The 15,386-nt window shown below is 57.8% G+C and overlaps 1 protein-coding gene across 24 annotated transcripts in view; it reads right to left on the bottom strand.

Moving 5' to 3' along the window:
- Nucleotides 1-15,386, bottom strand: part of EXD3 (exonuclease 3'-5' domain containing 3) — a 295,827-nt gene that overhangs the window by 26,323 nt on the left and 254,118 nt on the right. For 17 of the 24 annotated variants that reach the window (XM_054848351.1, XM_054848338.1, XM_054848350.1 and 14 more), the window contains one exon: nt 4,892-5,956. The exons of 6 other annotated variants lie outside the window; for them this stretch is intronic. In XM_054848351.1, coding sequence (XP_054704326.1) covers nt 5,519-5,956 — 438 coding nt within the window. In that variant the 3' untranslated portion in view covers nt 4,892-5,518. Of the gene's footprint in view, nt 1-4,891; nt 5,957-11,776; nt 11,882-15,386 lie in introns of those variants that run through there. One more of the 24 variants, XM_054848362.1, reaches the window with a different exon arrangement.

Below are 15,386 nucleotides of genomic sequence, written 5' to 3' on the forward strand. Positions count from 1 at the left end.
GTGGTGGGGGGCCTGGGGAGCTATCTAGAGCATCACATCATTGTCTCACGCAAAAAAAAAAAAGGTGAAAAGGGGTAATAATATACACACAATCATGTGGCATTTTTTTAGGCTTTTGCTGGACCCAAGGGATTTGCTCTCTACTGTTGCAGTGGCCAACTGGAGGACAGAAAGCTGGGACAGATGGCAAGAGGAATGATCCAACCCCACCAAACCTGGTTTTGCTCTTTCGCTGGTGAACAGGACATTGGCAGGCAAGCGGTGGCAAAACTAATTCCACCCTGCAGAAAAAAATACCTGCGAGTGGAAAATGCTGATGGGCTGTTTGTGGAGGCGAAGTCAGGGAAGGAAGGTGTGTGCTCCATTCCTCGCATTCCTCCCCAGCTCCCTCGGGACGGCAGCCGCACTCCCCAGGGTCCACCCGGGTGCCCAGGGGGTGATGGAGAGGGCTGGGGATCCTGTCCCGCAGCCTCACGGGCTCCATCAGCCAGGCAGGGCTCAGCATCTCCCCTTCTCAGTGCGGGGCAGAGGGATGGGACCGAGCTCTGAATCCCCACTGGGGTCCGAGAAATGAAACCTTTGCTCTACGTGGGCAGCACCTTCAGAAACACTTGGGTGAGGGTTACTCACAGGCGACCACTGCGTCCCCGGGTGCCATCCTGGTGCACCCCAGTGTCCTGCCACGTGTACGGATGTCATGTTGCATCCCTATGGCTTAAGAGCAGGGCACCTTGGGCTCATCCAAATATCCGAGCGCAGCCAGCGGGACATCCTCTCCTCCAGACACCCTGCACCATCACCTCCCCTGCAACACCAACCTGAAAACCAAAGGAAAAGCCACCACGCTGCTGTGCGCTCCCATACCCGTGCCGTCCCGGCTCCCTCCCGGGCACATGCAGGAGGGCACCGCGCCAACAGCTAATGGGAAAGTTCAGGGTCGGGGCGAGCCGCGGGGAGAGGCACATAAAGGGCTCATTGTGCGGCAGGTCTCCCTCGGCTGTGCTCATGCAGGGCTAGCAGTTCAACAACAAAACGCAGCCCAGAAATATGACAAGACACCTTTTTCCCAGGCTGCTGTTAAACTCTAATTAAACATTTCAGCACACTCAAGCGAGGGAATGTCTGCTTCTCAGGCCCAAGATATCTCAGCGGAAAACATCTCCTCTGGTGCAGACTTGCACAGGTTGACCCAGAAAGATGCCCCTCGGGTCCAGGGATGATGCGAACCCACATACCAGTATGGGCAACCTGCTCCAATCCACCCACCTTTGGGCCAGAAAAGGGTCCACTCGCTGCCCACCTCTCCAGCGGACAGGGCCGGGCTGGAGCAACACAAGAAGGGGCCGTGCAGCCGGGCACGCTGCAGGCAATGCCACCGCCGGCAGCCGCTGGCACTTGTCCCCACTCCCCAGCATGGGAACTGGGAGGGCACAGCCTGGAGAAGCAAGAGGCAGCATCTGCACCTGTGTCAGCCTGGTGCAAAGGAGAGCCAGGCAATAGCTGCTCCGTGATAGCCCCAAATCTGACCTTTACGACCGTGACTCCCTCAGTAAAGTGGTTCTTCTCAAATTCCTCCCAAACTCCATCACTCCCACAGCCAGCCCCAGGGGTGCTGGTTCTCCTCCCCAGGCCTGGACCATGGTTTGGCTCCCCCACTGCAGAGCTTTGGGCATTTAAAAACAACCCAATGGACAAGCAGAATGTTGGCCTGCTATTTTAGAGAACAAAGGAGAAAGAAAAGAGCACAAAAGAGTGGAGCACCTTATCCAGGCACTGCCAGGAGCGAGGAGGGTGCAGGGACTCAGCAGTGAGCAGAAAGGGGCACAGCAGCTTGAAGACCTCCCCGCACATGACCTGGATGCCCAGGTGGGGTATGGTGAAAGCCCAGCACCGCAGGAGCTGGCCCCCCTGCGTTATTGAACACAGCCTTGGGCACTAATTGCTCAGCACCTTATTTCTAGCAGGCACAGACTGTACTCCAAATAAACTCCCTGCCCCAATGCTCTGACCCAGCCACGTGGAGGGGACATGGTGGTGCTGAGCTGCCGGCACTGATGTAGCTCAGCTGCCGCTTTGCAGCATCACTTGTCCCCCCCAAGCAGCAAACCAAGGACAGGCGGCTGCGGCTCGCTGGGGACTTGCAGGCTGGTGCTTTCCCACATGCAACCTCAGCGTAAGAAACAGGTCACCCAGGAAAGGGTTACTACACAAATCTGCCATTTCTAAGATTGCTCAGTAGTGGGAAGGTGTCGTGTCCTGAAAGGCTCGGAGTGGAGTGTGACAGCCCAGGCGATGACACTTGCAATTTGGCATCCTGTGGGGGTGGAATTTGGCAAAACTGGTCTCTCCTGCTCCGAGGACATTCCAGCTCCCTGCATGGGCGGACTGAATTGAACTCCCTCAATAAATACGGCAGCCAGGGGTTTAATCCAGCTTGGGCCCCCACAGTCAGAAAAGCAGCAGCAGCAGCAGCACGCTCCTCAGGGAGGCTCCCGCCCTGCCCCAGAGAAGCTCCCCGTGCCTCCAGCAGCCGCTGCAGTTCCTGCACGGGGCAAGGATCGCCCCAGCGAAACCTCACGCAGGGGTCTGTTACCAGGGGTCTGAAACCTCACCCGACGCTGTTACCCCTGAGAAAACGGAAACACCAACCTGTAGCTGGTACCCTCCTCGGGATGGCACGTGGCTGTGGATGGCTGACAGCCACTACTGTCCCCTGGTGCCACGCACTCACAGGGCTTGTCCCCCTCCTAAGCCACTGCAGCAGGATGGGGTGGGAGGCTGGATTTAGCAAGGAATCTTGATTTTTCTAGGAAAAGTAAGTCAGGGCAGCAGGGCCTTTAAATCCTCCCCGTGCAGCACTCGGGCTGTGCTGCGCTGCCAGGGCTTTGCGGGACATGTGCGCCCCTGAATCCTGGTCCACTGAGGATGCCCCGGGTGGCATGGTGAGCTCCAGGCCCGGTGCAGACACGGCTGCACGCCAGCGAGGGAGGTGACAGCCACAGGGACGCAGCCGGAGGGCACCCATCATTCAGCTCACCCCCACGCCCCCTCACACCCAGCCCAGGGACCGCGTCCCCACCAGGCACCGTGACCCACAGCGTCCCCGTGCTCCCCATGGTGCCCACGGCTGGGGAGATTTTAACACTGTGAGCCGGCAGTGGGGGGCTGGCTCCTGACTTAGCCAACTGTTTCCCAGGGTCTTCCGCTGTCTGTCCCCACCGCAAGGACACGCGTGCTGATGGGATGGGATCGGGGCACGAGAGGGAAGTGGGGACAAAGGTGCTGCAATGCACTCCTCCTCCTCCTCCTCTTCCTCCCCACTCTTGGCAAGGCCGGGGGACTCCGGCTGTGAAGGGAAAAGGTTCCCAGGGCGAAGGTGTTAAATACCCTTCTCCCGTGCTGCTGTCACCTCACAGTCCCCGGGGTGTGAGAATCAGACTATTATCCCCTCATTAGGAACTAACATGCTGTACTAACCTTTTCACATGAAAGCTCCGGTCTTTTCGCCAACAAAGGCTGAGCTTGGTTCCCAGGAGTGGAAAAAAACCCAACCCACAAGCACTTAGCGGGGGCTCTGGGGCCAGCCGTCCCCGCCGTCCCCACGCAGACCCTTGCCGAGCCCCGGTGGATGCTCCGGGGGGAGGAAGGGGCTCCATGAGCCGGGGGCCAGCTGGGCACGCAGCCCCGGCGGAGTGGCACAGAGGAAGCCCCCCCCGGGGCGAGGGGTCCTTCTTCCAGAGCCCGAGAAGGCTGAGGTCCCCCTTGCGTGGGGTGGCTGGGGCGGTGGGTAGGAGCGCAAGGGGGACTCCGTCCCCTGGGGTCTGGGCTGCAGCGAGCCCTTCCCCATCAGGGCACGCTGCCCGGGCTGTCCCCTGGACAGGGCTCCAGGGCTGGCAGAGCCCCTTCAGCCACAGCCCCTACGGTTCTCCCCACGCTCCCCCTAAGCAGCTTGCAGGGCTCAGGATGGTTCTTCCCGCACCGCTGCCCAAAGCACGTTGGGATTTGCAAGGTCTGGAACCCTGAAAGGTGGGAAGAGAGGCTGGGAAAGCATCACCAGGCCATGGAAAAACCCATCAGCACAACACGTGGGGCTCCAGGTCAGCATCTAGAGCGGCCAGAGTTTCAGAGCACTGAGCACAGCAGGCAATAGCCTCCCCGGGAAACGTGGTGGCAGCAGGGACGGGACGTGCGTCACTGTCGACCACATCTCCCCGCCCTAGATGTTGACAGACATCGCCCGAGCAGATGAACAGTTCGGGTAACATCCTCCTTGCTCAGGCTTTTAATTAAATGAAACCTGCCTGGGGCAACAATTTCAGCTTCTGCCCATGGCAGCTGCTCAATGCTGAGATAAAGGGGCTAGAGGAGAGATCTTGACATGAAAACAATTTTCCTGGTTTCTTTGCTTTAAAAATATCTGCTCTGCCCCATTTTTGGCTGGAGACCTTTGACAGCTCGGGGAAGTGGGCCACAGCAGGTGCCGAAAGCCCAAGGAGTACCACACCTGGGGACACATCCCAACCTTCCCGCATGGCGGTGAGACCCCACAAATTCCAGATCCACTTGTTGCCTTGCAATCTCAACCAGCTCCACATTTCTAATGAGGAAAGCAGGAGGAAGGAGGGATGTGTGCCCATTTTTTTCCCTTCCCCCCCCCCCATTGCTTCCTCCCCTGACTGCCTCCACCTGCAGTCAGCTGTGACGGCAGCTTCCTCCCTGACCCCACAACCTGCCCGTCCCTAAGGGCTGGGGGACTTTTCCAGGTCCCCCAACTAGCCACTGGCCCACTCCCAGTGCCCTGGCATGGGGCAGGGATGTGGTAACCCTCAGCTCCCCCAGGTCTGTTGGCAGGTCCCATTGCAAAAAGGCAGGTGGTTTTTGCATTGCACACACGTGTTTATTAGATCCTGGCCCGAGGTCACTAAGCTGTTTCACACAGGCTGCCCGCGACAGCTTCCAGAGCTGTTTCGCTGCCATGGGATGCTGTGAAGATGTCATCAGTGCTACACGCTGGTTTGCAAAGTAATTGAATTAAAACTGGTGAAATGTTTTGGTGCTGCCTGACTGCTCCTCTCCGCGGTGCGGCCGGGTGCAGCGGCCCGGGGTGGCCTGAAGCACATGCGGCTGCTCTCCTGGGCTGCTCTTTTTGGAAGGTCACTTTTCTTCTCAGTTGCTGCAGTCAGATTTGGGTCATCAGGTTTGATCTAAACATGTCAGAGGACTGGAATTCAGGGGGAAGCAGAAGCACAATAAACGCAGGCTGTGTCCTGGTGCGTTTCTGGGCTGGTTTAAAAAAACTCTTGGTTCACTCTTCGTGTCCGGTAGATGGGCTGGGAAAACCAGTAGCAGGTTTAGTTCATCACCTGACGCAGGCACCTTGGTGCTCGTGGCATCGAGGGCGAAGCCCGCCTGCTGTACCGGCACCGACCGCGGCAGCGCCTCTGCCCACGCGTGTCCTTGTAATGCAGATACCTTGTCCTTGTCCTTGTAATGCGAGTTACCACCGCCTGTCCGTAGTTCAGAAGTACCTTTGAGCCACAAACTGAACCAGGGCCACTGGTGTTAAGTTTTGCGCAAGGTGAGCAGCGATCCTTACCCAGCGGTCGGGGCGGCCGAGGCAGGAGGAGGGAGGGCTGGTGCAGAGGAGAGGAGCAGAGCTGAGTTGGGACCCTTGCCCCCCTAGCCATCGTCCCCAGGCTTCCTGATGCCAACCCAAGCCCACAGGTCTGGCAGAGGTTGGTGCTCTCCAGGGAGGCACAGGCAGAGCCCTGCCGAACCTGCTGCAGCTGTGAGAGAGGAGCAGCCAGGAGGGTTCGTCCGGCACCTTCAGCCCAGCCCGGCTCTCTGGAGCTCGTCCCCAGCTCCACACGTGCAGTGCACTCGGGTCCAGCATGGGAGATGCGCAGCGTCGTCGGAGCAAGCATGCTGGTCCCCGGGGCGGGCAGCAGCCCCGGACCTGCCAGGAGAGCAGCCAGAAGACACAAATGGAGAGATGGGTTTAGAGGATGGCTCCAGATTCTTTGCTTCCCCCACCTCAGGTCTTCCTGAACCTAATCATTTCAAAGAGGTTCAGAACCAATCAAGCCACCCTGAGGCAATGAAAATTAACTTCACATGCAACATTTTAAGCTGAAACAAGTGATTCCTCCCTAATTTTTCAGTTCCATCCATGCAGTAACGAGTGCATGGCAGTCTGGGTCATGCAGACGCCAAGCTGGAGACCTCTTTGGCTCCATCAGCATCCTCACCCAAAACTGTGGGTCCCTGAAGTCTTGCTGGTCCCCACCTGCCATGTCAGGGGGCTCAGTGCCCTTTTCCTCACCGTCCTTTGCTTGTGGCTGTAGCCGGTCAGGTCCTGTGGCCACCTCCAGCCTGCCAGGAGGTCCTGCAGACTGGCAGAGCTCTGGGACGCACAGGGCCAGGGCTGGAGGATAAAACCCTCTGAGGGGCCAGGGCGAGCAGACCCAATATTCATCCTGGGAGGGGAAGCTGGAGGGAGTAGCTGGGTGGGAGTTTCTCCTGCTCAGCCCCATTTCACAGGTACCTGCAAGGTTGGGGCTCCTCAAAGCAACAGCCCAGGCCCTTGCACAAGCTCTTGCATACAAAAATGACACATAGAAATTACCTTCCTCAGGTACCTCGGTAGAGTCTTTGGGGGAAGTAGCTTGCCATTTGGTCTTGGAGGCTCAGCCTCAAAGTCCGAGGCAAGTCAAAGTCCAACCCTCCAAGTCCCAGGCTTTCTGGGGAAGGTGTGGGAGCCCATCTGCCGGAGTACTGGCCTCTGCTCCCACTGCTCTGCATGAGCCCTTGGGGACAAATCGCACCAGTGCAGAAGGTCACAGGGACCTCTGAAGCACAGTGTCCTCGGCAGCCCAGGAGACACCTGCCCGGCTCATGGTGCCTGACTGCCCCAGGATTCCTGCTCCTCCAGCTTCAGTCTGGGGCAAAGGAGAGGCTAAGGAGAGATTATTACCCCGCCATGATGAAGGGGGACCTGCTTTGGTGCTGCCTGTGCCCTGCTGAATTACTGAGTCGAAACGGAGATGGCAGAGGAGGCACGGAAAGACCAACCTGATGCACAGCCACCCCCTCGGACAGCACCCAGGTGGTCCCGGCGTGGCCAAATCTGCACCTGCACCCAAAACCCCGGCGCTGAGCTAAAGGGAGCACGGTGTGCAATGGCAGCATGGCACAGCACAGGGCAGGGCACCAGTCATGCTGGGCTCCCACCACGATGGTGTGACATGGGGATGCTCTTGCTTGGGGACAGGAGTCCCAGGCACTGGGGACACCAAGGTTTGCCATTCCCCTTCCGTTCTCAGACGAGCCCTGAGCCCTGTCCCCAGCCCCACCACACAAACCAGAGATGGAGCCTTCACCCAAGGCTGTGTCGCTGCTGTGTCACCACTGCGCGATAGCACCTGACGCTGGGTGACAGGGACGACCCCAAGCAGCCGGCACAGTCACGGGCAGGGCCAGGAGCGGCATGCCTGCCTCCATGCAAGAACACCCCCCAACACCCCGTCTCCTCTGGTAAACACCCCTAGAGCCACCCTTCCTCCATCAATGTCCTGACGGATGCTCAGCAGGTCCCACTGCTGCTTCGGCATCTCAGCCAGGAGCTGGGAAGGGACTGCAGTGCTGCGGTGTGGGGCTTGGTGCGGGGCCCCGCTCTGCCGCAGCCCTGGGAAAGCCCGGCACTGGCTGCCGCTGCCCCGCTGTGCAGCAGAGATGAGAAGAAAAACAACTCGTGGGGCTTCCCCTCGCCTCCCGTCCTCGCCCCACACCACAGCCCCGCTGGCTCTTTCATCTCCAAGTGCCAGCGGCTCTTTCATCTCCCGCCCAGAGGTGAGAATCGCTCCCCTCTCGTGTTAGCCGCCCCTGCCACCGGCCGCTCACGCCAGCATCGGCACTCAGCCCGGTGCTGCGGGGACCAAATGGCTGCTAACCCGGCTGCCTTGCAAAGCCCCGCTTGCCGGGGGCGGGAGGTGGCAGGTGAGGACCAGTCACCTCTGTCACCTCTGCAGTCACCAGCAGTGCTCAGGACACCCAAAATCTGGCTGCTCCCAGGTGTCTGCAGAGAAATCGAGGCACCGGGATTTCTTCTGGTTCTCCCTGTAAATAAGACGATGCCAGGCTTGCGCCTGCTCTTTCACATTTGCTTAAACTCAGCTCATCTTTGTTAATTTCTGCCAATGCAAAACCAGCCCACCGGGATGGAGAGCCATCTACCCCAGCGGGCAGATGTCTGTGCTGCCCTGGCATTCCCAGTCGTGGATGACAAGGTGGTTCCCCAGCCTTAAAGCCCAAAGGAACCGTCCCGACCACCCTGCCTGACCCCAGTCCAGGCAGGAGGGAAGCTCACCATCATAGAGTCATCGAATCATTTAGTCTGGAAAAGACCTTTAAGATCATCAAGTCCAACCGTTAACCTAACACTGCCAAGCCCAACACTAAACCATGTCCCTAAGCACCATGTCTACATGTTTCAAATCCCTCCAGGGATGGGGACTCCACCGCTCCCCTGGGCAGCCTGTTCCAGTGACTGACAACCCTTTGGTGAGGAAATTTTTCCTAATCTCCAATCTAAACCTCCCCTGGCACAACGTGAGGCCATTTCCTCTTGTCCTATCGCTTGTTACTTGGGAGAAGGGACCAACCCCACCTGGCTACACCCTCCTTTCAGGGAGTGGTAGAGAGTGATCAGGTCTCCCCTCAGCCTCCTCTTCTCCAGGCTAAACACCCCCAGTTCCCTCAGCCGCTCCTCATCAGACTTGTGCTCCAGACCCCTCACCACTTCATTGCCCTTCTCTGGACACGCTCCAGCACCTCAATGTCCTTCTTGTCCTGAGGGGCCCAAAACTGAACCCAGCACTTGAGGTGCGGCCTCACCAGTGCTGAGTACAGGGGGACGGTCACTGCCCTGGTCCTGCTGGCCACACCATTTATGATACAAGCCAGGATGCTGTTGGCTGCCTTGGCCACCTGGGCACACTGCTGGCTCACATTCAGCCGTCTGTTGACCAACACCCCCAAGTCCTTTTCTGCCAGGCAGCTTTCCAGCCACTCTTCCCCAAACCTGTAGTGTTGCCTGGGGTTGTTGTGACCCAAGTGCAGGAGCCAGCACCAAGCCTTGTTGAACCTCATACAGTTGCCTCGACCCATTGATGCAGCCTGTCCAGATCCCTCTGTAGAGCCTTCCTGCCCTCCAGCAGCTCAACACTCCCACCCAGCTTGATGTCATCTGCAAAGTGACTCAGGGTGCCCTCGATCCCCTCGTCCAGATCAGTGATGAAGATATCAAAGAGAACTGGCCCAGTACTGAGCCCCGGCTTGTGACCAGCCACCAGCTGGAGGTAACTCCGTTCACCACAACTCTTTGGGCCCGGCCATCCAGCCAGATTTTTCCTAGCGAAGCATATGCCCATCCAAGCCGTGAGCAGCCAGTTTCTCCAGGAGAATGCTGTGGGAAACGGTGTCATCACCCTGTCAAACAACCCTGCAGTTTATGGTCCAGCTATGGCTTATCTTTAGATTCTGGTTTAAAGGTGACAAGGCTTCACTATCACGACACAGGTCAGGGTCTGTGGGCACGGCGATAACTCTGCCCAAAGGCTCTGAATCCCTATGAGCAGCATTAAACAGGATGCCCAATGGGTACAAACTGCAAAGAGAGCACAGCTGAGTGGTGTGAAAAGCTGGGGGAGAACGAGAACAAGAAAGAGAGAAAAAGAAAAAGGAAAAGGAAAAGGAAAAGCAAAAGGAAAAGGAAAAGGAAAAGGAAAAGAAAAAGAAAAAAAGAAAAAAGAAAGAAAAAGAAAAAGAAAAAGAAAAAGGAGAAAGAAAAAGTGAAAGAAAAAGAAAGAAAAAGAAATAAAAAAGAGAAGGAAAAATAAGAAAAAGAGAAAGAAAAAGACAAAGAGAAAGAGAAAGAAAAAAGAGAAAGAGAAAGAAAAAGAGAAAAGGAAAAAATAACAAGAAAAAGACCAAGAAAGGGAAAGCAACAGGCTCACGTGAAGCACCATGGCTCTGGGACTCCCACGCCAGCCCGTGCCCAGAGCTGCGCACAAGAGCTGTCGTGGCAGCCCGGCACCGCCGGCGTCAGCGACACACGGCTCCCAGCTCTGCACCCCAGGGCAGCTCTGACGGGGGCTGTCACTGGGAACCACCACCCACGGTGCCACTGGGGCCATCGGGGCCAGCCGGGCTCCAGTGCCAGTCGGACCCACCCCAGGGCACCAGCTGAGCCCCAACCAAATCCTGCAGAACTGACCAACAGTTTCCTGCTGCTTCCTGCTGCGGCAGGCACTGCACGAGTGCATGTCAGCATCACCACATCACCTAACTGCACCCAAAAAGCCAGTAATTAACACCAAAGAGTTTTCACACCACCGAACAGCTCTTCTGTGAAGAGCCAAAGGGACAAGCCCGGATGCTTTTGGGCAAGGGGGGGCTCTGAACTGCGGGAGGGCTGCAGGCGGCCGCAGCACCCGAACTCCACGGCAGAGCTCCGCGGCTCCCGGTACGTGGGGCTGCTGCCGATGAGTCTCTCGGTCCATGGGGAGCTGCCAACTTGCCTGTGGTGGGGTGGGGGATACGGGGTGAGGGAAGCAGGATGGTGTCCATGGAGCCATTCCCCAGTCTGACCCAACTTCTTCACGAGGAAGGCGGCCACGCCTGAGCAGAACGCACCCGTCTTGTCCATCCTGGTTGACATCTCCCACACGGGGACATTAAGAAGACCTGGGGAATTCACCCCACGTGCCTTCATGAGTCCCAGTGAGGCACCTTGGAGAGACCCCGTTTTCAAGCCTGCTTTCCTGGCTGATCAAATGTTGAACATCAGTTAAAAGGAAGCGATTAGCACCTGGTTTTAATTGAATTGTTTTGCACAATTGCAGCAACCGGAAGGTTAACATCCATCCAAATTTAATCAGCCCTTGCAAAACGGTCACAAAACTCAGCCCAGCAAAACCTGATAGTCCATCTTAAAACACGCTGACGCTCCCAGCCTGCCTTCCCCTGCCAAACCCATCCGTCCCGGCTACTCTCCTTGTCTCACATTTACTATTTATCCTTGTAACTCATTGCAGATACGCCGACTTAGGGCGTTTCTTCCCCCTTGGCGCTCACAGCGCCAGGGGTTGCAAAGCTGTCTGAGGGGCACACGGCCTTAGCATACCACTGATGGAAAGGAGAGGTCTGATCCTCAGGTGTCCCAGACGAATGTCTTAAAGACTCCAGCCAGAGCAATGTGGTCTTTTGGGACAAGGGGACAATTGCCCCCAGCCATCTCGTGGCTCCCGAATAAAGGAATAAAACTGGCCACCCGCAGCACCTCTGCTAGCGCCTTCTCCCTGCCCTGTCACGGTGGCAGAGGGGACCCCGAAGGGGACTGAAGGCTCAGAGAGGTGGCGGGGGCACTGCCATGACGTGGAGGGTTCAGGGCTGCAGTGGTCTAGGCGTCCGGTGCTGTTTGTTTTGCTCCGGAAATCCGGATCTTACCTATTTAAATAAACCGGCCGGGAGGAACGGCGGAGCGTCAGGCCTGTTGTTCAGTGCACAGGAAACAGCTGTATTGGGTTAGGCAGGGCTGAGCCGGTGACTCTGATAGCCTGGGAATAATCGGCATCATAAAAAAATCCCTTCCAGTTTCAAGATTATTTATTTTCTACAAAAAAATCCAAATGCTGCCCATCACATGGCAGCTGGCGGCCGGCTGGGTCCCTTCAGCAGGTCTGCAGGGGTGAGCCGTGGTGGGAGAGGCTGGAGATATCGTTTGCCTGCCGGCTCATCCGAGCACTCCAGGGGCCTCAGCCTGGCGCAGCGTGGGCGATGCTGTGTCCCGCGGGGTCTCGGAGGTGGGCGGGTGGGTGCTGAGCTGAGGGAAGGTGCCGAAGATGCCTTTGCAGCAGATTGGGCACCCAAAGCGCAGTGGCTGGAAGAAGCACCCTCACCCAGAGCACCATCCCCTTCCGGGTGTGCCGCAGCCAGAACGCACCCGGGGTGCAGGACAGCACAGCAATGCGCAGGACTCAGCTGTCTTGGGCTGCTCCCACCCAGCTCCCTCCAACCCCGTGGGTCTCTGCACCCACAGTGGAGGAAGAGGAGGAGAAGGAGGGCTGGTGGGGTGCGGGTGGGTGTGTGGAGGAGCCCGGGCAACACGGCTGGTTTTGTGCGTGGACCCGACCCAGGATGGGGTGTCTGAAAACATCCCATCTCCTCTGATCAGGAGAGCATCCCCATCCCCATCCTCATCCTCATCCTCATCCCTGTCCTTGCCCCACATCCATGCATGCTCTGAGGCTCACCAGGAACACCCCAGGCTTGCCAAGTGCTGACTCAGCACCAGGGCACCAGCAAGCATGTGGGTGGCAGGTCCTTGCCCTGGGGCACACATGGGGCTGGGGAAGTATTTCGGGCAAGGCCCCAAAACCGTGGCCAAGTGGCCACTCTCTCCTTCTGCCCTCCAGGGAGGATCCAGACCGGCGCACGCTGAAAACCCTGCTTCTTGGAAGCTGTTCCCACTTTTTTCACAGCTCTCCAAAAAAAAACTTGGCCATTGCCCAGCCCTAACAGAGCTACGCTGCCCCTCCAGCTTCTAGACTCCCAAGTGATCTCCAGGAATATTTCTACGGCTGCCCACACACATTTCCCAGGAAGGGCAGCATGCATCCTCGGCGGCAGAGCAGCCGCGCTCCCGCTGTCCCACTCGGGCTGCCTCATTCCTCTGGGGTAATCCCAGCTCAAAGAGGAGGCTTTTGTTTTTCCTTCCAACGTGGCGGGACGCAGCCGGAGGACCCAGTGGCAGCAAATATATTTGTCGCTCTGCCCCATTTGCCTCTCTGCTGGACACAGAGCCTTGGGGTCACACTTGGATGTGGCTCTTTAGACTGTTTGGCTTCGGCTCATTTGAGCTTTTGGGGGTCTGGAGTCACCCTGCCCCTGCGGTCCCCACGCAGAACCCAGAGGACGGGGTGCTGGAGCCTCAGATCTCAGCGAGCCTTCGGCAGCAAAATCAGGCTTCGGAGGAGAAACGAGGGCTGGGAGCAAGTCCCAGTCTTGGCGCTCGGCGCATTTTCTGAGACGAGAGATGGTAGAAGAAATATGCAGAGCCCTGACCAGGACCGGGCAGCTTGCAGGGTTCAAGGTCACCTGCAGCTCCTCACTGTCAGGTCACAGGGGGAAAAGCTGGAGGCGGGATGGAGGGATTTTCCCAGCAGGCTCCCTCCCTGGCACGCCGCCTGTCCCCAGATGCTCCGCGATGCTGCAGCGAGCCTTGGCGCCAGATGCAAAGCAGCTGAGCTTCAGAGAGCTGCTCAGGGCAGCTTTACTGCACACCCCACAGTGCTTCATTGGGGAAATTCCTGGCCCGTCCTCTTCCCGAAAAGAGGCTGGAGCCGGAGCTGGACCGAGGGGTGGGTCAGACCCAGCTCCGGGCCCTTCTCCCGCCTCTCCCAGGGTCTCCGGGTGGAGATTCAAACTGTCAGCAAGTAAGAGCCTGAGGAAGAGGGAAACGCTCAACCCATCGGCAGGTGTCCAGGTGGGTGAGGGCAGACAGTGCAGACACCCCTGGGATCTTCAGGGCCGGGCGGCTGCGCTCTCATCCAGCAGCCATTTCCCAGCATGAATTTTTGGCACGATCCTGCCTCACCCCCTCCCTCTGGGAAATTTCACTGATAATGCTGGGGCTGAGATAAAGAAAAACGTCCTCCATGTTCCCACCCAGCTGCCTGCTGGAGCATCCATCCTGCTCAGCCCTGGCTCTCCCGGCAGCGCCGGGACGGCTTGCAAGGGGGAAAGCACAGCTCCCGGCCCTGCAGGCAATGCTCAGCTCCCAGGGACCCCTGGAGCATCTCTCCTCGCCTTGCGAGCACGCCGGCAGACATGGAGCATCGCTGGGACTGCTCGCCCTACACCGGGCTGGCCGTTCGGGTTCCCATGTACCACCTTGACGTCACCCCGAGAGTGCAGGAGTGAAAGGGGGGCCCTCGGGTGCCTGACAATAGCGCTTTCCTTCCCCATCAATAGCAGTGAGAGACACGCTGGGCTGACACGGAACTGTGCACAACAAAAGCCAGTGTCCGAACAAATCTTCTCAGGCGCTGGGTCCCCCGGGTGACCCAGGGTTAGCCTGGACTTTTGCTCCCGCCCGGCCCTCCAGAGCAGGAATGTCCCTCCGCGCTGCGCCATGGCTGGTTCCCACGCTTCCAACCTGCTTTGCTATTTATCAGCAACCGGCCTCTAATCCCCTTTGTGAAGGTCTGATTCAAGCTCAGCACAATGTGGTGAAAAGGGAGGGGGCGGGCGGGAGATGAGGGAGGGGAAAACAGTCCCAAAGAATGAAAATCAAACCTTTTACCTTTCCCCCCACCCCCGACGATGATTCCCTGGGGACTCTTTAGGCCGTCACCTCTCTGAGCAGTGCCAGGCTGCAGCAGGGGGCCGGGCTCAGCCCACTGGAAGGGGCTTGGGGTGGGATGTGATGGTGCTTAAGGAACAAGCACGCACGCACATAAATCCCCACACGCACACACACTTGTGTCCCCTTGCAGGCTAATTCAGCTTTGACGCTCGCTGCTCTTTCACACTCCTCCTGCCGCGGCTTCATCCATCACCTCCGGGGACGAGCCTGCGCTCCCCACCTTTCCCCACAGGGATGGAGGTGTGCGGTGAGACATCGCCAGAGGGGGTCTAGGGGGGGACAGGGAACGTGAATCCCGATTCTCTCCAGTTCCAGCCACCCCACTGCAGCCTCTCCCGCTATCACAACCCTCTTTCTTTGCAAATCTCCATGGGGGAAATAACCCAACAAAACTTCCCCAACCCCAGAGCCGGGCGCAGGTGCCCTGTGCTGGACTCCATCCTCCCCAGGGCTGAGCCCCTTGGCCAACTCCTGTTTGCTTTAGGGGAGGATTTGCAAGCCCTTTCCCCAGATAACTTTGGAACAAAACAGTTTCCAAAGGCTGCGCTACTTACAAATGAGGGGTTTCAAGCTTTTGTCCTAAATCCAATGCTGTTTTCTTTGCAAATGGCGGGGGAAAAAAGTAAAAGAAGAAGAGACGACCTCAAATGCTAATCTTGTTAGGTTAAACTCTTTGCTAAACAGATGGAGGTGCAAGGCAATGGGATTTTTGTCTTTTCAAGGAAGGGGTTAGGTCTGTAGGGCACAGAGGTCATTCCAGGCAAACTGGCAGCTTTGCTCTTTGTGTCACAGGAGCAGGGAGAAAGTAAAGTGGCAAAAATGCTCCCAGCTGAGCTGGTACGGTGGGTTTTAACCCTCCGTTATTCTGGCAGTCTCACGGGATGAAACCCCTGAGCCTCGCTCCCCCCAAAAGGGACACACTGAGAAAGAGCCCGTCGCTGCCTGATGCCACAGGACCTCA

The sequence above is a fragment of the Grus americana genome, chromosome 20 (assembly GCF_028858705.1).
Source record: "Grus americana isolate bGruAme1 chromosome 20, bGruAme1.mat, whole genome shotgun sequence".
Classification (NCBI taxonomy): domain Eukaryota; kingdom Metazoa; phylum Chordata; class Aves; order Gruiformes; family Gruidae; genus Grus; species Grus americana.